This window comes from Strongylocentrotus purpuratus, unplaced genomic scaffold (genome assembly GCF_000002235.5).
Source record: "Strongylocentrotus purpuratus isolate Spur 01 unplaced genomic scaffold, Spur_5.0 spur5_scaffold_20, whole genome shotgun sequence".
NCBI classification, from domain to species: Eukaryota; Metazoa; Echinodermata; class Echinoidea; order Camarodonta; family Strongylocentrotidae; genus Strongylocentrotus; species Strongylocentrotus purpuratus.
This window is the reverse complement of record NW_022145606.1, coordinates 24,282,997-24,309,110: the sequence shown is the minus strand read 5'-3', so window position 1 is coordinate 24,309,110 and position 26,114 is coordinate 24,282,997. Positions and strand designations below refer to the sequence as shown.

General features: G+C 36.3%; 1 protein-coding gene across 1 annotated transcript in view; it reads left to right on the top strand.

Annotated features, from left to right (window-relative positions):
• The first annotated feature begins 707 nt into the window (after positions 1–707).
• Positions 708–26,114, top strand: part of LOC105437103 (MAM and LDL-receptor class A domain-containing protein 1-like) — a 29,007-nt gene continuing 3,600 nt past the window's right edge. The window contains exons 1-27 of the mRNA XM_030993781.1: positions 708–837; positions 3,638–3,778; positions 4,607–4,845; positions 5,574–5,697; positions 6,490–6,672; positions 7,441–7,706; positions 8,753–8,843; positions 9,302–9,436; positions 9,981–10,243; positions 11,602–11,686; positions 12,315–12,545; positions 13,286–13,539; positions 13,868–13,955; positions 14,878–15,051; positions 15,764–15,918; positions 16,789–16,981; positions 17,847–17,987; positions 18,910–19,175; positions 19,522–19,606; positions 20,423–20,515; positions 21,138–21,278; positions 21,916–22,175; positions 22,653–22,737; positions 23,246–23,392; positions 24,109–24,266; positions 24,928–25,120; positions 25,565–25,702. Coding sequence (XP_030849641.1) covers positions 708–837; positions 3,638–3,778; positions 4,607–4,845; positions 5,574–5,697; positions 6,490–6,672; positions 7,441–7,706; positions 8,753–8,843; positions 9,302–9,436; positions 9,981–10,243; positions 11,602–11,686; positions 12,315–12,545; positions 13,286–13,539; positions 13,868–13,955; positions 14,878–15,051; positions 15,764–15,918; positions 16,789–16,981; positions 17,847–17,987; positions 18,910–19,175; positions 19,522–19,606; positions 20,423–20,515; positions 21,138–21,278; positions 21,916–22,175; positions 22,653–22,737; positions 23,246–23,392; positions 24,109–24,266; positions 24,928–25,120; positions 25,565–25,702 — 4,459 coding nt within the window. The remainder of the gene's footprint in view (positions 838–3,637; positions 3,779–4,606; positions 4,846–5,573; positions 5,698–6,489; positions 6,673–7,440; positions 7,707–8,752; positions 8,844–9,301; positions 9,437–9,980; positions 10,244–11,601; positions 11,687–12,314; positions 12,546–13,285; positions 13,540–13,867; positions 13,956–14,877; positions 15,052–15,763; positions 15,919–16,788; positions 16,982–17,846; positions 17,988–18,909; positions 19,176–19,521; positions 19,607–20,422; positions 20,516–21,137; positions 21,279–21,915; positions 22,176–22,652; positions 22,738–23,245; positions 23,393–24,108; positions 24,267–24,927; positions 25,121–25,564; positions 25,703–26,114) is intronic.

Below are 26,114 nucleotides of genomic sequence, written 5' to 3'. Positions count from 1 at the left end.
TATTTTGATTTGTAATGATTATGTACTTTAACTTCTTATTAACTTTCCTTTTGTTTTAATCTTTGATCCTGTTTTCTGATCATTTTACATCGACTACTGCTTTTATTTTTAATAAACCACATTGAATTGAAGAAGAAAACAATATCACTCTATACGTCCGCACATTCTTGTTACTTATTATGTAAATGTATTTTATTAGGAGCTGATTTTGTTATTCTGTGTAATGCTCTTCGGCAATTCGACTCGATTACAGAGCTAAATTAAAAATATTATTCAGCACTACACGGGCGTGATTGCGCACATCCCTGTTCGTCAATATAATCGCCATAATGTTACCCCAACCCAATATTATCTCCAATACCCCGGTAAGCAAATCTAGCCAGGGTAATTTAAAGCGAGTTGCGTTCTGGATTCGTAGAAACGAGAAACCCCAAGTGAGATAAAAAATCAGTGTGATTATAAGCACTGTAACCACGCCCTTAACTTTTGATACAGGGGCCGGTCGATGGACGCAAGCAGGACCTAAATTTATTTGCCGAAACTCCCGGCGAATTTGTACTGCTTGTCTGAAGGACAAAACGCCTATACAAACACCGCTGAAAGTTAGTAGCACAATACCCAAGTAAATTGGGATGACGAAAACAAGCGCCTTTCTTCTGCCGAGCGTATAGTATCGAGCAGTGATGTCGTCCTGAAGAGTGGCGTTGATGGTGCTGAGAGGCTGGGTGGGGCAAACAACGAATGGGAAACCTGGAATGGGTAAGAAGATCACCATGTACAGGACGGCTGTGACGGCTATGAAGATGAGGACCTTCCTGGCTCGTTGGGGAGTTGCCAGTGAATGGTAACGGAGGGGCTTTGTTAGCATCAACAACCGATCGAGATGGATGCAGATGAAAGTCATGATGGTAGGAAAAGGGAACACGAAGTTGAACACGGGTCGTACCCAACAGATGGCGGTTGCCGCGGAAATGGCCTGGGTCATTTCGAGTGCCTTACCGATGAAGAAAGAGATGCATCTGAGCCCATCTAAGAGAGTCGCTGCACGAAAGAAGAGTTGCATGTTCCCCCGGGCGCCGTGGCACGTGGCAAGGATGTAATGAGTGAACCCGATGGAAAGCAAGTAAACGAGGTTCAGCACAGGCAGTAACACCAATCCAATCAGTCTCTCGGTATGGCTGTACAGCAAGATGGGCAGGAAGCTTCCAGCACCCTCCGCCCCTTCCATCGCTGTCGAGTTTAAGTTCATGGTGACAGACGTACTCAAGGAATATTCACTCGATCGTTCAAGCAATGAAAACACCGCAAGGACAATACACGTTACGGTGGCCTGAACTGCAAATGAAGAAGAAGAAAGGGAAGAAGAAAAGGACATATGAGAAGTAAAAAAGGAGAAGAAGAATAAGAACAGGAAAAGAAGAAGAGAAAGAAAACAAAGAAATATGAGGAGAAGTAGAAGAACCAAAAGAAGAAGGAGAAATATGAAAGAAAAAAGAATAATCATTGATAATAATTTATGTTTTTCTTCTCTCTATTTTAACTCTTTAATTTTGAAATTAAACATGAATTAACCTTCTTTACAAAGATATACAACCGGAATCATACCATTTGTGCAAGGAAGAGCAAAAGTGTTCAACAACAATTTAGTTTCTGAGTTTTTCTATATTTGTTGCAATTTGATGCATATTAATAATAATAATATTAATGATAATGTCAACGATAATAATAACAATAATTAATATAATAATAATGACAATAATAATTCTGCTACTGCAACCGTTATAACTGCTTTTAATACCAATATAAATAATAATAATAATAACATTAATGGTAATAATACTAACAAATATAAATATGATAATAATGACAAACGTCGTAACAATATTAATAATAATCAAAATGATACAAATGATACACAAAACATCTACATTACATTTTTTCTTTCCTCATTAGTAATACTTGGAATTCATTCAAGCGGGGCACATGTGGATTAATGTATATAGGATTCTAGTTCGGTGCAAGGATTTGAACCATCTACCCTTTGAATGAGATTCAAGTGAATAAACCGCTATACCATGACACATCTACATCTTCGACGAGCAATTGATTTATAGTATTAATATTCGTTGAAAGGCAAGTTGTGTTGTTAAGCGCTGCTGCATTTTATATTATTATTATTATTATTATTATTATTATTATTATTATTATTATTATTATTATTATTATTATTATTATTATAATTTCAATGTTTTGTTAACGAAGCGCAGAGGGGCATTAATAATATTAAGTCATGTCATTCGTTATTTTAAAAAGAGGAATTATAACTATAATCATAATTGTTATTACAATTATTAGTTCTACTATATATAAAGTAGGACAGATAAAGATAATAACAATTTTGATGATTTACATAAATGGATCTATAATTTAATCATGATAGGCAGTGTATGATATATCAACACATACATATAAAGAAGGTATATTTTATAAAACAAAAGTATAAATGAAGTATTGAATCAGTTTTGATGGAATATATAAGTGGACTTACCTTTGATATCAGAAATTGCTTTCTTTATTTGAAACTAATACTCAACTGACAAATTTTATTTGGTACAGAAGATGGAGGACAAGCGATCAGCCAAGGCGTCAAGAAAATCAGAAGATGTTGAAACCACCCACTTTTATTTACCTAGTGTCACGCTAGCAGTTTTTACACTTTACAATCGGCGAGTTAGTTTAAGTGAAAGTCCCGAAGATTGGCCGCGCAAAAAAAGCTTTCAGGAAGCTTGGGTTGGGTGTGTTTCAAGCCACTCTACGTCATCAGAGCTCCAACTCAATTCGTCGGCTTGAACATAGAGAAGAGGCACAAGCAACCAGCGCCCCCTCAACTTTTTTTGAACCTCCAATTTCATATCTTAAGTGCAGAGCGAAACCAAAATTGCTTCACTCTCATTGTACTTTCTCTTTGTATTTGCTTACACAGAATGAGGAATTCAAACAGTAGTCCTCTTAAAATGCCGAAAGATGAATAAAATAATAATTTAGGCATCGTTAATTTGGGAATTAACCTCTCTTCAGAAGCACTTGCGCTCCAGTTGCCATGGGACGCGTTGGTAATTATCGAAATTGCATATAGATTGCTGCAGATAGCGAGAGGGTATGATTATGCTTCAAGATCGTTGTTTCCGGTTGTTCATGCAAAAAAAACAACACATAATTGTCAAATTCACACAAGATGTTCGGATTTTTCCCAAGGCTTAAAAAAATGACTTTAACCTGGACCTGAACTATATAGAATATAGTACCAAAGTGCTGTCTTCCTATTCACTTGTCGAAATTTCATTGTCGGGTTGATTAGCTCCATGGCATTCCTTTTAACCTAAATTCGCAAAAAACAGAAATATATGCCCAAATGTTCAATGTTGAGGTGCATTAGCGATAACTATCCAGGCCAGATCAATATGATAATTTACCAAATATATCAATTAATAGGCGGTTTCCCGGCAAAATTTGTATCATCACGTATTAGTCAAAATGTATTATCTCACATGATTGGTATGAAGAGCTTCCAATTATTTTGGGGGGGAGGGGGCGTTTTCAAAACTGGTCTATAACTTTAATATCTCTTTTTTTACAGCTGGTGCCCAGTTCGATTGTGATTTCGATTCTGGACTGTGTGGATGGACCCAAGATTTAACAGACGCGTTTGATTGGACCTTATTATCTGGTCCTACCACCTCAGTTGACACAGGACCAAGTTCAGACCACACTACAAGAGGTGAGAACCACCAGTACACAATCAGGGTTAGACCGGAGGCCGGTGGACGTTTCACAAAACTTGTCATCGGTGACAAATAACAATTGTTGCTATAAGCTACTGAAATCCTTGCTTCTGATTGGTTATCAATAGATTTGTCACTGATTTTTGTCATATGTCATTTGAAAAAGGCTTTGTGATACGGGTCCCAGGGCCCTTTTTTATAAAACTTGATATAAATACGCATGTGTGTGTGTGTGTGTGTGTGTGTGTGTGTTTCTTTGTGCGTATATGCACACGTGTGCATCTGTGTGCGAGAGAAAGAAAGTGATATTCCACAATCCCCCCCCCCCCCTCCCCCGATATTGGCATAGGCCTATGCGTATACAGTGATTCGTATGTTAATACCGAAACAAAGATGTAACATGTAGGAGACTCACGTCGCACATTACGAAAAAGGAATTAGGTTCTTCATCGTTTGGAATGGTTGATGACATTCAAACGAACACATTGATGACACGTGGATAAGAAAGCACGCAACAATGACAGTGGCGTATCCGCGGGCTGCAAATGGCACTCCGACACTCCAACGAGAGAGAGGGAGAGAGGGAGAGAGAGAGAGAGAAAAAGAGAGAGTGTGTGAGAGACAGAAAGAGAGACAGAAAGAGAGACAGAAAGAGCGAAGGAGAAAGAGAAAAAGAGTGAGAAGAAGAAGAAAAGGAGAGAAAAAAACATAGGCCTAATGAGATAGAGTGGGATGGGAGAAGGGGTAATAATATCGTTGGCGCAGTCCTGTAAAGGCAAACCCCTGACACATCCTTCTCTATATCTATCCTACCTACCATTCAGCTGGTCAGTATGCATACATCGAATCGTCCAGCCCCCAACTTCCGGGGGAGATCGCCCGACTGACCAGCCCATACAATCAGGTCGTCGCCGGCGGGACAAAATGTCTTCGATTTTATTACCACATGTATGGGGCGACTATGGGCACTTTAAACGTCTACGTCTCAAAAGTGGGTGACCCCCTCAGCAGTCCCCTCTTCCAGATGACGGGAACACAAGGCGATGGCTGGAATCTCGGCCAGGTGAGCAAATATGCCTCAGTCATACCTTTGCGTATTTGGCTTTCGTATTTCTGCGTATTTTTGGCAAGCCGTTTTATCATTTATTCCTATTTCTTGATATCAAGAAATGATTTTCTATTGTAAAGCAATGGTTATTCTTGATATCAAAAATTCAATAAATCGGCTTTGTCAATGTGCCGACATCACATAAACTCATCACATAATATTTTGGGGAATCTTGTTTCAAAGTAGGACTATAGGGTATATAATAGTTATTTAATTGATTTCTTGTTTCTCCTACCTCAGAGTTGTAACTTGCAATCAGTAGAACAAAGTGATTTTGGTTATTATCCACATTCCACCCCCCCCCCTCCCTCCTTAAAAAGGGGGAATATTCAGGAAACGAAACAATTCTTGAAATATTACAAAGATTGGTTGAAAAATTAGGAATAATATTGTTGTCATTGTTTTGAGGTCAATGGGCAGAAGTAGTGGCATCAATCAGGATAGAAATAAAAACAAACTTGAACGTACATAAGAGAAGCGTTGTCGTCTATAAAATGGTACATTTATTAAGGACATATTTGATGTTGCATGAATCCATGAACATAACTTATCATTTTTCTCTCTTTTTTTAAAATTTATAGTTTGATATCAAAAGCCAAAAACAAAGATATTTTATTTTATAATGTGCCATGGTTTTTGGACAAAAATGTATATTAGCGTCACTTGTTTTTCCATTGTTACAGTTGGATATCACACGTGCAGACACAGATCGATTTCAAGTCACCGTGGAGGGCGTGATCGGATCCAGTTTTACAAGTGACATGGCTATCGATGACATCATCATATTTTCAGGATATTGTCCGCAAGGTCTGATGCAATACTTACAGGAATCTCTCTTGAAGAGCATATACAATTTACGTTATAAAAGTGGCCTATCTTCTCGCAGTAGTCGTGTTAACCCTTCCGGGTCAATCATTCCATATTTTGTTGTTTGGCTCGATAACTTTGATTCAAAGCCTGCATAGTTCTCTTAGATACACGAGTAAAAATTGAAAACATGTATGCACACTTTGCGTCTACTTTTGTTCCATGACTATATTGCCTTTGATGCTAGCAATTTTAAAAAGGGGAAATAAGTTTAAAATCCGTAAATTGGCAACAGGTTGAAAGAATAAAATTATTATCTTTCGATCAAAACTGATAACGTTTATATTATTTCAACAGCAATCCCGCCTGTGTATATTGTTTTCAGAGACACAATGCATGTTTTTATATCACTGTAGCGATGAAAGAAAAATATTATTGTTGCCAATTTGAAGAACAATATGTGATCATTTCAGCCCTATTAATAAATCCTGTCCACAAAAAGTTTAGCGATGATGTCTTTGAAATATACGTACGGTTGGAACCATTAAATCTGTTTAGTTAGATGACAGATTCTACGATATGATAAATGATTTAATGAATAAGGACATATCATTCGATGGTCATAATCATTTACAATCACTAATCACATTTAACAGTAGGGACACGTAATCAATTGTGCCCATGTCACAAGGAAAACAAATTCTAACATATTCAAAAAGAAAGTGACGCCCGACAGGGCGTAAGGTTACGACGTTTACCGTCACATTGTATTGTCCTTTTACCTTGCCATAGTGGTGGTCACTCCAGAGCCTTCATCAATACCAGCCCTGATCCAGTGTGACTTTGAGGACCCGAACATCTGTGGATACACCCAGCAGACGAGCGGCGATGATTTTGATTGGCTGAGACAGAGTGCAAACACCCCTTCAACAGACACAGGCCCGCCCAATGACCACACCCTTGGAACGGCGGCTGGTACGTTGTGATTTCTTGTATCACATTAGAGGGATTACGAGATGCTTATGGCAACCCCCTTGAGAGACAAACATACCATGGGTATTTGTTTTGACCCCCTACCCCACCATTTCCACCCCACACACACAAACACCCACACACACAAAGACACACGCACTCAAACGAACAGAACACTTTGGAAGGCTCGGCGGAAATCAATACTGTTGTTTCTGAGTAGATTTTATGTCGGGAAATATGGACTTCACCCCACCCCTACTTTTGTTGTGTTGGGTGTCTTGTTTTTCCCGTTTATTATGTCTTTTCTGTTTCTTCTTTTTCACCCACTGCTGGTGTATTGCTTACTGAGTTAATATGTATTACGTGTTTCTCTATTTCTCTAATTTGCGTCTGTTTATCTTATGTTTTGGTTTTGGGGGTAAAAAAAAAAAAATCGCTTTTGAACAAATCAAACAATCATATAAAATCAAATTAAATACTACCGTGGCAACCCTACATGATTCAAGTGAAACATGATTCATTTTTTGATTAACAGTGCTTTAACAATTGCATAGCTTTTCTGTTTCACAATACTTTACAATACTGCTTGCATACATTTTATATAAACCACGAAATTTACATAAATGAAGAGAAAATTAAGGCTTGTGAACATTTTGTTTTTCAAGTTATAACCTTTCATCATGTTTAACAATGTTTAGATAATGTGTATTTTGAACTGATCTCATCGAGATATTTACAACGGTATCATTATTTGAATGACTTCCTTTTCAGGCTTCTACATGTTCATCGAGTCCTCCTCTCCTCGCATCCAAGGCGAACTGGCCCGTTTGTGGTCACCGACCTACCAGGTCGCTGGCGGCCATTGCATCGAGTTTTTCTACCACATGTACGGGGGTTCCATCGGTACGCTCAGTGTGTACATCGTGGAGACTGGCCAAGACATTCTGCAGCTGCTCCCTAGTTGGGGTGAGTCGGCCGATCAAGGAAACCAGTGGTACATCGCAAGGTTCCTGGCTCCAACTACGAATGATTATCAGGTAAACTGTGGAGTGGCCCCTGTAGAGTGATGACGTGTGATGTTGTTGTTGTTGAATTTCTCAATTTTTTCTGAAAACCAATTGGATATCTTAAGTATTGGCTGAGATATGACCATCTGAATGAAAAGATTGCCTCTAGGAACTCAGTGTTATTATGATATTGCTCTGGCTCACAACGTTAAGAACCAGAGCAATATAGCACTGAGTTCCTATAGGCAATCCAATTATTCAGATTTAAGCCAATACCTGACAAATTCAATTGGTTTTCGACATTTGGACATTATTTGTGATGATTTTTTGGAAAATTTAGTAAAAATTGAGAAATTCTAGAAATTAATTTTTTTTCGTGAGTAGTCCAGAGAACCGTCATAATTATAACGAATTTATATTTATTGCAACTTTTATGCGATTGATATAAATCCACACTAAGAAATATGGGTGCAAGTGGGGTGCAGATCTGCATCCGACTCCGCGTATTTGTCAGAGGGGTGCTCCTATTGTAGCAAAATTGCACCCTTATTTATTAGTGTGTATGTAAACAAGAGATATGACACTGTAAGCAGTACACGATTCCTTGGATGCCTTCCCATTGCTTTGGATAAATCGCAACTCTTTTTGACACTGAGCCCAGAATTTGGCTGATTTTATTTAGTGGATTGGAACTTAATTAATAGTATTACAGGGAGGCATCCTGGTTAAGGTTCTTGTCTCTCGTATAAAAGGTCCCGAGTTCGATCCTCGCTCGGTGCTTTGGACAACATTTTTACTCAAAACCTTTGTCCTCATCGAGCCAGATGTATTAAATGGGTACCTGGCACTGACGATATAATGCTGTTTGGTCAAAAGAAAGAGCAGTATTGGAATCAATTTGGCTTCCCTGGTTAAACATGACTGAAAATGACCGATTGTTTTCAATTAGGCATAATTAATAATAAACTTGTTTGGTCTTGAATCGCTCACTATTAGTAGACGTTACTCGTCATGTGCCTTTTGTTTCATATAGCATATTAACATAATGCTATTACTACCATTCTTCCTATTTGTAGATTGTATTTGAAGGCGTTATTGGAACGAGTTTCACTTCCGATATCGCGATTGATGACGTCAGAATTACAGATGGTTCTTGTCTCGCTCAAGGTAAGTACTTTCTCCTTATTGAAGTGATCGTAGTCTTCCCCAATCGTACTGGGCCCTAATGTTGCCCCCTACACAAATGAATGTATTATTTTGAGAGACTTCATTACTTATTTTGACTGACCACCGGATCCTCAAAGAGTAAAAAGATGTTCACTAACTTCAAAACATAGACTCCGGTGTAAATACAATACTGAAACGATGTTGCCAACTAACTTCTGAACGAAATCTGCCTAAAGCGTCCGCCGTTGTTGTGTGAATTTCTGAACAGACCTTGTGACTTAAAGGATTTATTATGTCTAAAAAATCGATCACTAACGGTTATACGAAACGTATCATTGAGTTAGACCTAGAAACAAACGATCAGGGGTCAAAGAGGAAGAGATCTAATCGATAACCCTCCTACTATAGCCGAAAAACCCAGATCATATCAAGGCTATCCTTTGTTTATGTTCTTACAGGCGATTGTGATTTTGAAGCCGATTATTGTACTTGGACAAATGACGTCACAGCCGATGACTTCGATTGGATTAGGAAGCAGGGCGCCACCAATGGTGATGGACCTCCAACGGATCATACAATTGGCTCATCAGCAGGTATGTGAATATAAGGCGTTGCTGAAGTGATGGTCTCTATACAAAATAATGATTAGTAAATCATGCTTAGTGTCTGCGGTTTAAGCGGTATGGTCATGAGAATAAACCAAAACAAATTAACATCAAGAAATCATTTGTGAGATTAGCAGGTATTTTGATTGCAATTGTCCAAACGAGAGACTAAGCGCTTCGGACGTAAGCATGGCAATCAATACTTGAATTACAATCAATTTTTTTTGTTCAAGTCTACATTGTTATATAAATGTTTTTAAAGTAAAATGTGCATGGTAATCGTTTCTATCATAGTCATCTTAATACTATATAATGTATTTTGTATGTATTTTTAAACGTCGTCACCAATGAGGTAAAATACCAGAAGTGATTGCCTGCTTCGAATGCTATCATCAAATGTTTTCTTTGCACCTTTCCCCGTAATAGCAATGTTTCTTTTTTGGTCGAAATGTGTATTTTGGTCATACATTCTAGTCAAATAATAGCAATTCAAGTGCAATCATTCTCCTGTTCATTTTATTTTCTGGATAAGGGTATTACGTATACCTTGATCCAACTAATCAGGTGCCTAGTAAAAACGCCCGTATGGTCAGTTCGCTGTTCAACAACCAAACTGCGACGAGAAGGTGCGTTACTTTCTGGTATTATCTGGAAGGAGTTGATGCAGGCGCCCTCTCCGTTGCTCAAGAGAACTACGGGTTTCCAGATGACGTCATCCTCTGGAGGCTAGACTCAACTCAGGGTGCTTTGTGGACTTACGGACAAGTGCCTGTATCACAAGACTACGATTACAGGGTATTTCATAATTTATTCTACAACGGGATGGTTGAAAGAAAATACCGAACGATTAATCTTAGTCATACAATGATAATTGTCTTAAGGCAGGAGTTATTTCGGATAATTTACGGGCCAAGGAACACATGGTAACACTCTCCCTTTCCTCGCACCAATTTCTTTTGGAAAGTCGTTACCTACATTTCCCACTTTAGACGCAGGTGAAAAACATGGCAGAAATCTAATAAATTCTATAGAACTTTATATGTACCGGAAATAATTGTTACCTTTATACCCATAATAATTTGGTGATTTATATCATTATTCGATTTAAACTTTTATGATATTGATTTAATTTGTCGCTCTCGTGAAAATACACTTTCATGAAAAAACACGAGCACTAGCAAATATTTTTCTTGTGAAATTATAATTCTACCCTTAACACAATACGGCAGCTTGTGGAATTTTGTTGGTTTATATCCACAGTCGGCAGTGCTCGTAAAATAGTGATAAACTGCTATAATTGTGAAAAAGTGATTCAATTCAATTCGATTCAATCAAGGTTTATTAAAGACTTGAATGGCAGTCATAGACTGAATTGTACATGCTTTCACAGTGCAGGTAAAATACAATGCAAGTAAAAAAATAACAACATTAGATCAGGGAAAATGGAATTAAATATAATTTGTACAATCATAATTTAAAATTGATGGGTAGTAAAATATATACGGAATTTAACATGACTGCATGGTATTGCCCCACTGTTTAAAATAACTGATCTAATTGTGAAATAGTGATAAAATGCTATAACAGTAAAACATTGAAACATCTGAATCGCCTCTGACTGATGCGTATCCTTAAAGATAATACAAAGTTTTGGGAAATTTTGAAAATTGGTTGGATAGTGATTGTTTACAATTTTAATATATTTGGATGCCCCTGTGGATGTTTTATAAGCACTAGAAATTTTAGCCCCTAAAACACTACTGCTTTCGGGAAAATTTGATTATAACAATTTACCGGTGCTCCCGGTAAATTTTGATAAATTTCAAATAGCGCCTACGGCCGTACAATGGTAGCTGCGACCATGACAATTTCAGAATATGTAGTTGTGATATATACTTTCCAAACGGGAATAGCTAATCGGTCGATTTTAGTCCAGAAACATTGTTTTATAGCTTAAAGGGAGCAAAACAACATAAATAGTTTATTATTTACAATTTCATAACTTTAGACTCGATTTCAACCGCGACAACGATCAATAAATATTGTTGGATCGCATATGCTTCCAATATATTAATTTGAACCAAATTCATGACCCCATACCAAAACTTTGTATTACCTTTAACTTGTCTTCGATGCATTTCTCCAATGCCTAGGTTGTCTTCATCGGCGAAGTAGGTGCTTCCACCACAGGAAATATTGCAGTTGATGACATTACTGTTACAGACAATAATTGCCCAGGTATTTCCCTGACTTCTTATCCAAACTGAATTAGATTATATACTAAATATTAAACGTAAAAACCGTGTTTATGTTAAAAGGCGGAATTTTGATAGACTGGTACGTGTTAAAAATAAATGTTCATTGTATTTCTATTTTTCTTATTCATTCGCAAAAAATGTGTGGCCTTGTCAAAAGCTAGATATTTTACCATTGAATATAACCTCTATAATTCTTATTGTAATGAGAAAGAGAAGTTGAGAGGACAAAACTAATAACATGGCTCTTGTTTTACAAAATTAGAATGATACGATTGGTGTATTAGAATCGAATAAAATGTTGCTTCATATATGTATGTTCTTTATTTTCAAGCAATTATTTATTGGGTTTTCATAATATAAATATTATACGCAATAACTAATCATGTCATTGTATTTTAAAACGATAGTAAGCCTTTCTTTGATCAGCCCGAAGACATATCTTTCGCTTGCAGTAGTTTTATAATTTTTTATACGACGTTTTACCAATCTCATTCCAAGAGAAGAATATTAGAAAAGAGTAAAATATTGCAATTATTAAACTAACTTCAAATTACTGATATTATTATAATTATTCTATATCATTTGTATCTCTATTCAATTATCTTAAGCTATACCAAACAGTGCAATTGCACAGCCGACGTTCCCGCCTTCCAGTCAACTGCCCACTACAGCCCCACACATAGTCATTCCTGCTGGGCCGGCTAACTGTGACTTTGAAGGGGGTCTGTGTAGCTTTGGTCAAGATTCGGGGGATGACTTCGATTGGACCAGGAAGTCTGGACCTACGGACACGGCTAACACCGGACCAGACGACGATCACACACACGCTGGAAGTTTCAGTAAGAATAGATGTTGGTCTTAAATCATAGCCTTACATGAGGCTGCATGCACGCTATCGTTATACTGCTTTGTCCATGCGAGAGAGCTATCGCTTGAGTGCCATGTGCGTGCAATGCAGCATTCGTAATAGCAGTTATTGTTCATGCTCATTGGACTGTGCTGTGTATTTTGCACTCGCTATTCATAGAATCCTCGCGTTAATTAGATTATCTCCAAAACAACCTGGCACGGGGGATTTGGGGCTTGGCACAATGGGGATTAGCCCTGTGACATGATAAGAGTTAACCCAATGACTCCTGAATGTTCATATTCCATATATGTTTAATACAGCAATCATCATGTAACAGTAGACAATTGTCATGCATCCTTAATATCATTAGAGAAATCAGTGACACATACACTGTTGATTCACAAAGTGTTAGAAAAGTGAAATTTTCGATTAAAAAATGCATTCTCACAGAGTGTCACATATTTCATTAACTGTAATAAAGCATAAAGAAGAATCTTTATGTTTTTGAGGAAAATGTATATGTCATTATCATTATTGTGGATGTGTATAATAACGAAACGTGCGGGCCACATCGGTTTCATATGTTTGTACGCCACAGTTACATGGAGTTAGGAATATAAAATTGTTCAGTGCGCTCTCTCCCATTTACGCTATAATCTCCAAGGAGACGATGATTAATTTCACCAACAAAGCATACACATTTCCATTTTGTTTGTATAGCTATCTCAGGCTCATACATGTACACCGAGGCCGATTCGACAAGCATAGGACAGTCTGCACGCTTGAGGAGCGCCCTCTACAGTCCCGTCACTTCGGATTCCTGCCTGACCTTTTGGTACCACATGCATGGTGAGCAGATCGGTATCATCAACGTCCTGACTGCTTCCGGGTCAGCAGAAACACTGGCTTGGACCAGGGCCGGAACACAGGGAGACCAATGGCTGGTTGCTCGGGTACCAGTCACCGGAACGACACCTTTCAATGTAAGTACCATCTCACATATAGATATATAATTATAATTTACTAAGAGCAATGTATATTGTTACGTTTTCAACTTCAATTGTAATACCCTGATACACGTCACCAAATTACAGCGTCCTTAAAAGTTATTATTTATAATCTGCATACATAAATCAATACTTGTTTGCATCGCTGTAACTTAAACAAGTAAAACATGAATGTTTTGCTCTCATTTTTATTCGTTCGTGTCAAGGATATCTTTATATTGCCGTAATAAGCCGTAGGTACGTATTTATAACGTATTTTTAACTCTGATATTCTATCCTGCTATATATGTTTTTTCACATTTAGGTTATATTTGAAGGAATAATGAGTGGTGATCCAAGATGCGATATGGCTGTTGATGACATTCTTCTGGAAAACGAGGATTGTTTGGCAAGTAAGTTACACACACTGAAAATTATTCCTTTTTTAATTTCGTTATTTTGGATGCACAATATTATTTATTTTTTAAATTAGATGATTGAAGGAATTATTATTATTTCCTTGTTTTCAAAAGAAATTAAAATATTATTCGGATGTTGAAGGAACAATTTTTGCGCAACAATGTAGATATTTTTGTATCGATAGATGGAAGCACGTCCAACTTTTCTAAATACTAGATTATTGTTTTCCATTGTATCTTTCTTTGTCAAACTCATGTATCCTAAATTTGTACATTTGCCTACATTGTTTTATGCTTCGAGATAAAACTTTATTCGTAAAAAGCTACACTGAAAATACTCGTTTCATTCATATAACAATAAGATGAATTTTAAGTTATACTTAGCGAAATCCTATCTATTTGTACATTTATTTTTCCATACCTCACCGATTTTAAGAGACTTCTAAACATGAATTTAAATGAGCTGCTTCTTTGCCTATTTTGTGTAATTTATACATTAAATAAAGTGATCAAATAATAATACCAACAACAACAATCCTACATGTCGTCAATAACATTCTGCACAAAATACCTTTAATTCGCCGTAGATTCCTCTGTACCAAAGTCAGGATAATAACTGGGATGAATAGCTTCTGAAAACAAAATTATTTCCATGTCAGTTAGAGAAAGCAACCTGTGGTCCATTTTACGTGCATCGGTAAATTGGGTAATTTATACCGTTTCTACTGCTTTACATCGTTTTTCTTTTCGAAAAAATACGTGCAAATACCTATGTTTACAAAAATTAGTGTGTTCTTTAAACAAGTTATGACGTTATATAACCATATTATATTACCTTATTCCTAATTAGGTTTTCTATAATCAATCAAACTTCAATTGTTTTTATTAATGTATTTCTCATGTTCCTAATTTGCAGTCACTCCGAGCCCAGGAGCTTTTAGCCCTGTGTGCGATTTTGAGTACGGTTATGCAGTATGTGGATACAACCAGGAAAGTCTGCTAGATGATTTTGACTGGAGTCTTGGATCAGGACCTACTGATACTGCCCTGACTGGCCCGTCGGCTGACCACACGACCAATGCAATCAATGGTCAGTCAGTGCATTGATATGTTCGTTATTAATCTTGATCCAATAATACATGATATTAATATTGCGCCATTATCCATTTTAATTAAATGCTCAAGGCGCTTCAAACATGTAGGGAACACATTACTCTCTACCTTCCCCAAAATGTTGGAGGCGTATTTTTGTCCCTTTAAATATGAAATCATGAGAATGAAATTTAGTACGGATTGATGGAATACTACACGCACATACTTACTTTTTGTTTTCAATAGTTTAGTTATTGATTCCAAATAATACATATCAATCTTTGAAATAAAATACATTTGTTTTCCTTGACATGAATTCAAAACATTTTTAAATCAACAATAACTCACACAAACAGACCCACACACTCACATATATTATATAGAGAGTGAAACGTGTATATAAATACCAATCAAGCAGACAAGAAAATTGGTCTTTATATGTTCCTTTAGTACATGTTTCAATTAGAGAAACCATTTTCAAGGGAAACACAAAATATGGCCTTTAAGAAAAGTGGTCTCTTCATACAGATGGCCACTAAAGCAGATTTTAATGTACATATATGTATCGGCCTATATATATATATATATATATATATATATCAGTCGAGAAATTTTTAATGATCCACCATTTTTCAAGGTAAAATGTTATTTCTAGAATTTAGGACAATGTAGTTTTTGATTTAGCCTTTCTACGCTATCAACCGTTCCAGGTAAATACATGTACATCGAGACAGAAGCCCCCAGAGTTCAGGGGGAGAGGGCATGGCTATATTCACATACCTTCCCGGCTACAGGTAGCCACTGCTTCGAGTTTTACTACCACATGTACGGAGATAACATCGGATCGCTAAATGTTCTTGTCGAGGTAAATACTTGTTTTGCAGTTAGTTAGTTATTTAGTAAGTTAATTAGATAGTTAGTTAGTTAGTAAGTTAGTTATTTAGTTAGTTAGTTTGTTTGTTTGTTTGTTAGTTAGTATGTTTTTTTTTAAGGTTCATCAATATCCATTCGCTGCATAAACATTTAATTAGCTTAAATGTGTATTTTGCAATAATTAGAAAGGCATGCATATTTGTTAGTGAAAATCGTTTTGATTCGATGGAAAACTGGCATGTAAATTTATACATATATGATTTGATTTAATTGATTTACCATCAGCAATACATACATTTCATACAATGATTTTGCATATACAAGAAGAGAAAATATTGGTTGGTTAAAGGGGCCAAGTAATAGCACATGTGTTAGTCGATCCTAAACCCTTAAACAGCAAAACAAAGTATTTTCGTACAAATCAGTTTAGAAACGTAACAAAACAAAAAATAATGAATCGCTATTACAATGGATACTTTAAAAAACTAGAATACTCAACAATGTCTAACAATATACAAACTAATAATGTAAAATATAAATATTGTACATAACACATATATAAGGCAAATACCAGTGAATTAAAAAGACAGTATATTTATAATAGAGGGTATTTATTTAAAGAAATAAGTTACTCTGGTAGATCGCATACCACACGACTGGCATGTCCATTACTTCCTACGAAATCGACGCTCCTTAAATTTCATTGAAACAGAAAAATAAGCTTAAGCTTTTATGTTGCAAATGTTATCAACGATAATTAAATATAATTCGTAAAGAAATAGAGTTGATATGATAACGATGTACATTTTATTCAATGCATATTTAAATATATTTCTTGGTTTCGATCTATCGACATGTCTAGGTTGGAGGACTATTCTCCCAGCCCTACTTCACACTATCCGGTAACCTAGGCAACCAATGGAACGTGGCTCGCATCCCATTCAGTATCAACGATGATTTTCAGGTGTACTTTGAAGCGACCGTAGGTGATGGAGTTCTGGGAAACATCGCTGTAGACGACATCGATATGTATGCCGGGTCATGTCCGCCACCAGGTACTCTAAAACAAATATTTGGCAGTATCGGTACTGGGGGCGGGGCGGGACCCAGGCCTTTTCTGAACCCCTCCCCCTACCGCCCCCCCCCCCAAAAAAAAAAATAAATAAATAAATAAATAAAAAAATATATATATATATATAGTAATGCATAATGTTTTGTTGAGTTTTAAAAAATTATACAAATAACTAATTAATTAAATAATTAATTATTAACAAGATTAAAAAAATATATATAATATATATATATATATAATGATGATAATAATGATACAGATAAATGAATATATAAATAAAATAAAATTATTTAAACGATTTTGATCATATCTCAATCATCGTTGAATGAATTAAACCAGATTATTAATAACCACTGTTATTTGTTCATTATAAGTGTATAATTATTCTCTCAGGTCTTATCTTATGTAATATATCTTATATAATTCAAAATCAATTATGATATAAAAAACGGGTTTTTAAGAGGTGTATCTTCTTATCCTTTATATCTACGTTTAAAATGCCGTAATAATCTTGCAGACAACATCATTTTCATGTTTTATATATTGATAACGAAATCCATGCGTTTATTCTAATTTTTATAAAATACACTAAAGGTTTGTACAACTTGTTAAGAGTGGTATAGAGAGCAAATAATTAACAAAAAAGGGAGATATTTTCATCATTCTTTTGCCGCGAGAGGATTTATTTTCATTAAAGAATAATCGTCAAATGAATATAAGTGAGTATTATTTATTTCCTAAGGTTACTTTCTTTAGAATTAAAAACAATGATTGATGAGTCAGCTCCAAATTGCGATCCTCAACTCTTAATTTCATTATTTCCCCCAAATCCACTTTGTTCTTAACAGGTGATTGTGATTTTGAGAATGGTTTCTGCACCTGGAACAACGACCCTACGTCGGACGCGTTCGATTGGATTATAGGACAGGGTGGTACGCCTAGTGTCAACACAGGTCCAAGTATAGACCACACCCTTGGGACTGTTCAAGGTTAGTCCAGGTCCCGCTCATATTGTGAAGAAATAACAGAAAATGCACCATTGGAGATGGGGTGTCTCTCTATCCAAGGGTTAGGGGTTCGAGTACCCATCATGAACTAAAGCCCTATCGTATATGATGTTAACTAACATTTGCCACTTAGGTGTAAAAAGGTACCTGCCAATTGCTGGTGTGATAATAATGTCAGGGCCCGCATGAAGAGCAGTATCAATGTTGAAGTGGATAACAAAACATAGAAATAACAAACAAAATAAACAATAAAGATTGCGTCAAAAAAGGGGAACTATGAACCAACTCTTTGCTAAATGTTGGGGTCCAGTTTTGTACTTTATCGCTTATCATCCGAATTCGGAATAAGTCTCCAAGAATATTAGTGGACAAGTTATCAATATTTTGTTTGCCAATTTGAACCTCACTTTTCATTTTATAAGTGAGTAATTTTAAGAATGAACCATTACCATTTTAAATTAGTCAGTAACGATGAACATCTGCGACCGATGACTATATGAATGACTAAAAACAGGATGCTACAATGCATGCTATCAAGAGCTAGAGAAAATGCATTTCACTGCAGCATGCGTTATATGAAATTGAATCCAATGGCAAGAATGAGAGAATGCGAATGAGGTGTATAGTCATATGCGTTGAAATAGATTGGTGGAAAGATGTCCAAACACTCATATTGTATTTATGTTGATGTTTTGTTTGTTTACTGTGGCTTGTTTTTCAACTTGACGACGTCTGGGACCCGTTGCACAAAGCCTTTTTCGAAGAAAAATTACACCAATCAGTGACAAATCTGCTGATAACCAATCAGAAGCAAGGATTTCAGTAGCTTATAACACAAACTGTCATTTGTCACTGATGACAATTTTTGGTAAAACGCCCCCCCCCCCTGATGATTCATTTGCAGGGTCGTATGTCTTTATGGAGACTTCTTCACCAGTCGTTCCCGGGGACACAGTGCGCTTCCGCAGCCAGGCATTTGGTGGGACGCCTTCTGGCGGGCGTTGCCTTCGATTTTGGTACCACATGTTTGGAACCCAGATCGGATCCCTCAATGTATACGTGGAAACTATAGAGGGCGCCGTAAGGTCCGATGGGTGGTCTTACGGAGTGGACCTAGGCGACCGATGGAACAGTGGACAGATGCCTGTAGAGAGTCCAGACAGCTATGTGGTAAGGACTGTTTTTTTTAATAATAATTAGGATTGTACGAAAACTATCATGCTCCGGTGACAAATGATGCATTATTAGTTTTAGACACTTGATGACAACCTGCAGTTCTGCTCCTGACATAAACATGAGCATTTATATTACTGTAGTATCTCTCTGTAATTAACATAATTTGTTTCGAATATCACTGAATTTCCAATCCCTTTTACATGCCTCTTCCTTTCTCTCCTGCTCTCTCTCTCTCTCTCTCTCTCTCTTTTCCATCTCTCTTCATATCTATATATATCTCTATGTCACTCTCACTCTCTCCACCTCTCTCTTTCTCTCTCTCTCTCTCTCTCTCTCTCAGGTTGTGTTTGAGGGTGTGGTCGGACTGGGGTTCGAAGGCGACATTGCTCTGGACGACATCTCTTTTGTTGATTCTACATGCGGAGGTAATACCTGGCATCCCTCTTCCCTGGACCCGCCCCAATCCTTATCCCCTATCATAACTAATGTAGAATGATCGGCTAACCCCAATCCGCCCCTCATCCCCCCCCCCCCCCCCCATATTCTTGAGTAAGGTGGGGTGAGGGCGGAGACTGGAAAATGAGTTTGACATTTGCAACCATTATCAAACTACTTGCTACATTGATTAGGCAATTATATAGATTGAAATTCAAATTCAATAGGATAAATATTGTTGATATTCTTAATTTCTATAAAAAAAAAAAACAGAAAACAATTATTAAAGGTCATCTGGTCATATCTAAATCGGTGGTACACATTTTTTCAGAGCTATTTGTTTAAGTCTTTTTCCCGTTTTGACCTTTCTAACGCGACCAAATATTTTCTTTTGTTTTCCTGGGCGGTGTTCTCTTTCTCTTTCTCTCTCTGTCTTACCTTTTAAATCAAATAAATAATTGTTTATTATTGTGTTTTAATGTATATTTTTAACTATTTGTAAATGGTTTCCGTTGTAATGCTGTTCTTTCTTTAATGCGGACTTGTAAAAAGAAAAACCTTGCGGTTGGCTGAAGGAAAGTTTTAAACATTTTGTAAAAAAATTAACAAAACAAACTTTCATATTAGAAATGAATATCAAGGAGGTATATTGATTTTGCTTTTAGATCAACCAGTTCTCAATTACAGATTTCTGGTAGGGTAAGCTTTTCGTGACAACTATCATAATTATTAGCGCAACATTATGGCAGGTGAATTTCCAGATGATTTGATATGCATTCATCAATTTATGTTTGGTATCTATACAGTTCAACCACCAGCGGCTGATGTTCGCCCCACTACAACAGCGCAGCCATACACAGGCACAGGGACCCAACCAGTTCCTACAACAGTAGCCCCAAGTAGGTTTCCATTTCATACATCTGCCTTGTCACCTATGCAATCCACGATTGTAAAGACCTCCAGAAAATCCTCCTAATGCAATTACCTAACCATAAATATTGAAAACTGCAAACATTACAGCGACATTATAGTATTGTCAGTACCATTAAATATTGATATGTGCGAGGTTTTATGTCTTCGTAGTAAACTTGGGTTCCATACTCTACACATTTAGATTTCTCCAACAAAAGCTCAAAACTTCCACAAGGATCTTCACTCTAAATGCACTTTAAAATATTTCTAGTATAATTATTTTACTTTTAAATTTCGTATATCAAGAAGTACCTCCTGCTCCAAAATTTAGCTCTTGCATCTGCCAATATTACTTGCCAAGCGTTTCGTTTAACACAATCAATAGGAAGGGAAAAGGGTCAACTGAATGATTGATATTACAGCATCTCATGATCTAATCACTACCTTCCTTATTCGAACTAGTTATCAATTCGTCTCAAGGTTAAATTACCAGGAAATTTCGAAAACGTATTTGTCGGAACTTTTCTTTTATCATAACGATGTTGAAAGTGAGGAGCTAATATTGATTCACCAACTTTACTGATTGAATATCATACTTCAATTCACCAGGCCCAATCTGCGGTTGTGACTTTGACTTGGACCTGTGCACCTTTACCCAAGCTATTACCGATGATATTGATTGGACGAGGCTGTCGGGTAACACGCCCTCTACGTATACCGGCCCGGAAAATGACCATACAATTGGCACAGGTACGTGTATGTTGTTTAACCATTTGACAACTGACATGTTATATTCCCAGTAGTTCTCATACAGAAACCACCGCTTCAAGTATACAATGGGTTAAATCGGCAACGAATTTGTTTTATTGACCCCCCGCAAACAAACGTTATAATGTTGTATTTTTGTTCTATTGCTACATTCTTCCAAATATACAATATAACACTTTCTGGAGGAATAAACATGGGTTGGAGTTGAACAATTTGAAAATTTTAAACAAATCATTTTTTATTGAAAAGCAATGATATTGAGATCATCAATTTAGAGCCCATTTATCGATTCTAAATCATATTTACATTTTGTTTCTTCTTCAAATTCCAAGTTTAATTGGTACCCGCCAATAATTACTGGGGTAATAATTATTGAAGGGTCCTAGGGAAGAACGACAACATTGATGCTGATGAGGCTTCCGTGGGTTAACAAAGTATTGTCATCTTTTTTCCTACATACATCTTAGATGATAAAAAATTAGTATAAAATAATTGTCTATTTGCATCTATAAAACCCTGGTTATATAACAGTTCTTAAAATTGATTTTTTTTTTTTTTTTTTTTTTTGCATCGTTTTTATTCCACCGGTATTTATTTTTCGTTGTTCTTTCGATAATAGCGGCTGGATTCTACATCTACACAGAAGCATCGAGCTTTTTTAACCAAGTTGCCGTACTGGAGTCGGAACTCATTCTTGCGACGTCCGGGCGAATGTGCGCCGATTTTTGGTACCACATGTGGGGTGCTGACATGGGTACACTCAATGTCTATGCCCAGACCGGAACCACGCCGGGCCAGGTCTTATGGACCCAAAGTGGGGCTCTGTCAAGGAGCTGGTTTGAGGCCCAGATTGATTTTATCCCTACTGCCGATCTTAAGGTTAGACATTCAAACATGTGACATATACGTGTACTTATAATTATGTAAATGATACTGTTTTGAATTGTACACTCGTATTAAAAATGCAATGTATATCCATGTGCAATTCAGTATTTGTAAACTACGATGCATGATTCTATAAATACCATACCATATCATACCTAAGCGTTTGTTATGTTCCTGATATTAGAACCGTCGGTGTTCTGTTTTCGTAATACAAAATAGAGTTGAAAAGAAACATGTTGGGTATTCTCATACTTTTCTCCTTGTATCAAAAATACATGTCTGGTTTTCTTTGGTATTGTGAAAATGGTTACCTGGCAAATGCCGGGGCGGTAACATTTACAGGGGCGGCAGAAATAGCTGTATAAATACTTGTGTGGCTACCTTGAGTAATCAAAACCAAATGGTTTATTATTAATTATGATTATAAGTATACAAGTAACTTTTAATTACTTCTTTTTGTTTTGCTTTTAGTTCGTATTTGAGGGCGTTACTGGTTCAAATTTCGACAGTGACATCGCTCTCGATGACATCTTCATCACAACAGGGGCATGCAGAGGTATATATCTAATATTATCATTATTGTTGTTTTAATTAATATTATCATTATTATCACTATTAGAATTATTATTCTCACTATTTGTATTATTATCATAATTAAGTATTATTAGTATTATGTACTACTTTTTTGTCTTCTTCTAATTATCATCATTATTAATTTTTTCGTTTTGCCTCTTCCACGAGGGTTTGTTTTACTATATTGAAATGTTATATATATTTACAAACATATAACAAACACAAACAATATGTTTAGGGTAAACATTACAAAATTTGCTGTAAATTACAACATAGGCCTATCAATTATTTTCTTCATTATTATTACTATTAGTTTTTATGTCCCATGCACTACACTGCACTAAACTAGACGACTTTCTAAGCGTTCATTTGGCAGTATTCTATAAGATATACCAACAATAAAAAATAATTTATATACATAAATTATACAGGTTTGTCCTATGTCATGGTAAAGTAAAATCTAAATTTTATATGCGTTGTCATTTTTTCAGGATACCACACGTGTACGTTCGAGGACGCCTCCATCTGCGGTTATTCCCAGGGCAATCTCGACGATTTTGATTGGTCATGGAACGCAGGAACCACGCCCACTCTTTATACCGGTCCCTCGGTAGATGCTACCACCAGAACAGCATCCGGTGAGTAACACTATTCGTCCCTCGGATATGACGTTTAAGGAAGGTCCCGTTTAGAGGAGAGTCACCACCTTTGCAAGTTAAGAACCCCAGGACTATTCGTATAACAGTAGAGGGAGACTCCGGTGTAGTGGTCCAACTGCTTATACCGGGAGGAGAGACACGAGGGTTACACTGATTTTGTTCGCTTTTCGCCTCCCAGGCACATGTGACGCCAAATTTATAATAAAAATCCATTTAATCTTGTCTCCACGATTAAGTAAATCTAATTTTATGTAGTAAAGGATGATTTATATTGCACCATATTGATGTCCTTTTTTATTTATATAAAAAGGAAACTTCTGCAAAACTAGGCGAAATGTATCAGTCCTTTTTTTATAGATAGACGAGTTAATAAGAAGCTTTAACAAATGTAAACATGTAAAGCTTTTTACACTCATATACGTATTCATATGAAATATATTTATTCTATACAAAAAAAAAATAACCGTGTCCAAGATATACATCTTTCTGTGTGCAGTGATTGTAACTTTACTAAAACTTTGCCCAATTTATCATCATTTTGATGATTCCAGAATCTTGCAGTACACATCAGTACTTATATGCTAGATGATCAACTTTTTCTGATCGATTCCACAACGCTTCTTTTACAATGCAATCGCATGATCAGAACTCAACTTTATCTTAAAGGTATTATTTTTTTGATTTACCATCCCCAGGTCACTACATGTACATCGACGCTGCTGGTCAGCAGCCAGGGGAGAAAGCGACCATTCTGACACCATACTTTGACCCTTCTGATGCCGGCCAAGATGACACCTGCTGGACATTTTACTATCATATGTTCGGTGATCAGATGGGCGCCCTCAACGTCATGGTAGGGCCAACTTCTGAATGACTTCGATGCTGTTGTTTTTGTTGAAATATGTGTTCAATGGAAAGTAACTTTTTGAATAATATTATATCATATTACTGTTATCTTTGAATGTATTCTCGTAAGCTTGATGAAATAATTGTTTTAAAATTGATATGTTTTCCATGTGCTTTTATTGTAAACTAAATGTAATTCAGCTCCCGGACTACTATTTTTAGTATTATTTTAATAAACAATTTAATAATGATTATATTATGTGCCGAATAAAGATACGCATACTCACCACACCAACTTGCACGTTTGTTTACATTATGTGTCCATAACCGGACAAAAATATAACGAATTAAAACGAAAATTAGATACCATGGTTGCTTGAAAAAAATGATAGAATTAATCATTTAAACAGTCAAAGCATGTGTATATTAATTGGTTCCCAATGTTCATGAAAACCAAGAAGAACATGAAACATTGCCGATGAAGGCATTGAACAGATAAGCACACACAGGAAGAAATAAACACACAAAAGCTTGAATGATAAATAACAGTCAATGAGATTGAAAAATCAAGTGTTTAGATTGTATTTTATAACATTACAATATCGATCGAAGATTCCCCAAATACTATAACTGGTATTAAACTAATCAGCAAATCCATTCCTCATTAGCTTGAAGGTGACACGGTGCCCCTATGGACACAGTCCGCCGCTGACCTGGGTGATACATGGTTCTTTGCGGTAGTCAATGTCTCAAGTTCAGCTGTCTTCCGTTTGGTCTTCGAGGGCGTGGTCGGTGCTGGACCTAGGAGTGACTTGGCCATTGACGATGTCGACTATACGCTGGGACCGTGCGGATCTATAGGTGAGATGCTGACAAAATACCGATTCAAAACATTGAAGATAAAGTTGTGTTTTGGTCATCCAATTTACATTGTAACCGAAATGTTGATCTTAGTCTTTGTGACACATCCCCAGATTTAAAATAAAGTATATTAGCACTGCTATGCTTTGCCATGAGCTAGTGCGTAAAACAAAAATCCTCATATAATGAAAAAGGTAATTACATACTTTTTCTTTCTCTATAAAAGTAGATTTGTAAGATATAACTTTAATCTATTAGTTTTGAAGAGTTTGTCTGTTTGCTTATCAAAAAGTGTATATTATTTATGGGAATACCATGGGTTCCCCGTAACAGTCTCTTATAATGGCGTGTTCAAAACTCCTATACAAATTCTGAAGACGCTAATAATTATGTATGTTTATCAGTTAATGTCATTTCCCCAAAATTGTCTTTACTGTTTCACAGGTTCTTGTGACTTTGAGAATGGAATGTGCATGTGGAGTAACATCGATGCGGATAGTTTTGATTGGTTACGATACCAGAGTAGCACCCCTAGCACTGGTACAGGACCAAATGTTGACCATACCCTTGGGACATCATCGGGTACTATTTCATTCTCTCTCTTTATTTTTTGTATTTTTTTTTTCTTTTTCGATCGTTTTTTGGTCAGTTTCTTTGGAAATGAACTATGAAGAATCGCCGATTGACTCTCACTCTATTGTTATTTTGTTCGTTTGTTTGAAAATGTTTTTACCTAAGGCAAATCATTTGAATAAGGTCGTATCAATATTTGTATATACACATATGGAAAGATCTCTGGATATAAACTATGAGGTAATTACATCAGTTCTGAATTGATAAGGGTTAAATATCAAGAACAAATTGAACTAGTAGAAGCGCCTCGAGCACCATGCATGGTGAATATGTACGCTACATAAATACCCATTTTTATTATTATTACTGAAAAGGATATTACATGATTGTCAAGAACCATCCACCCCGAATGTGAATATTT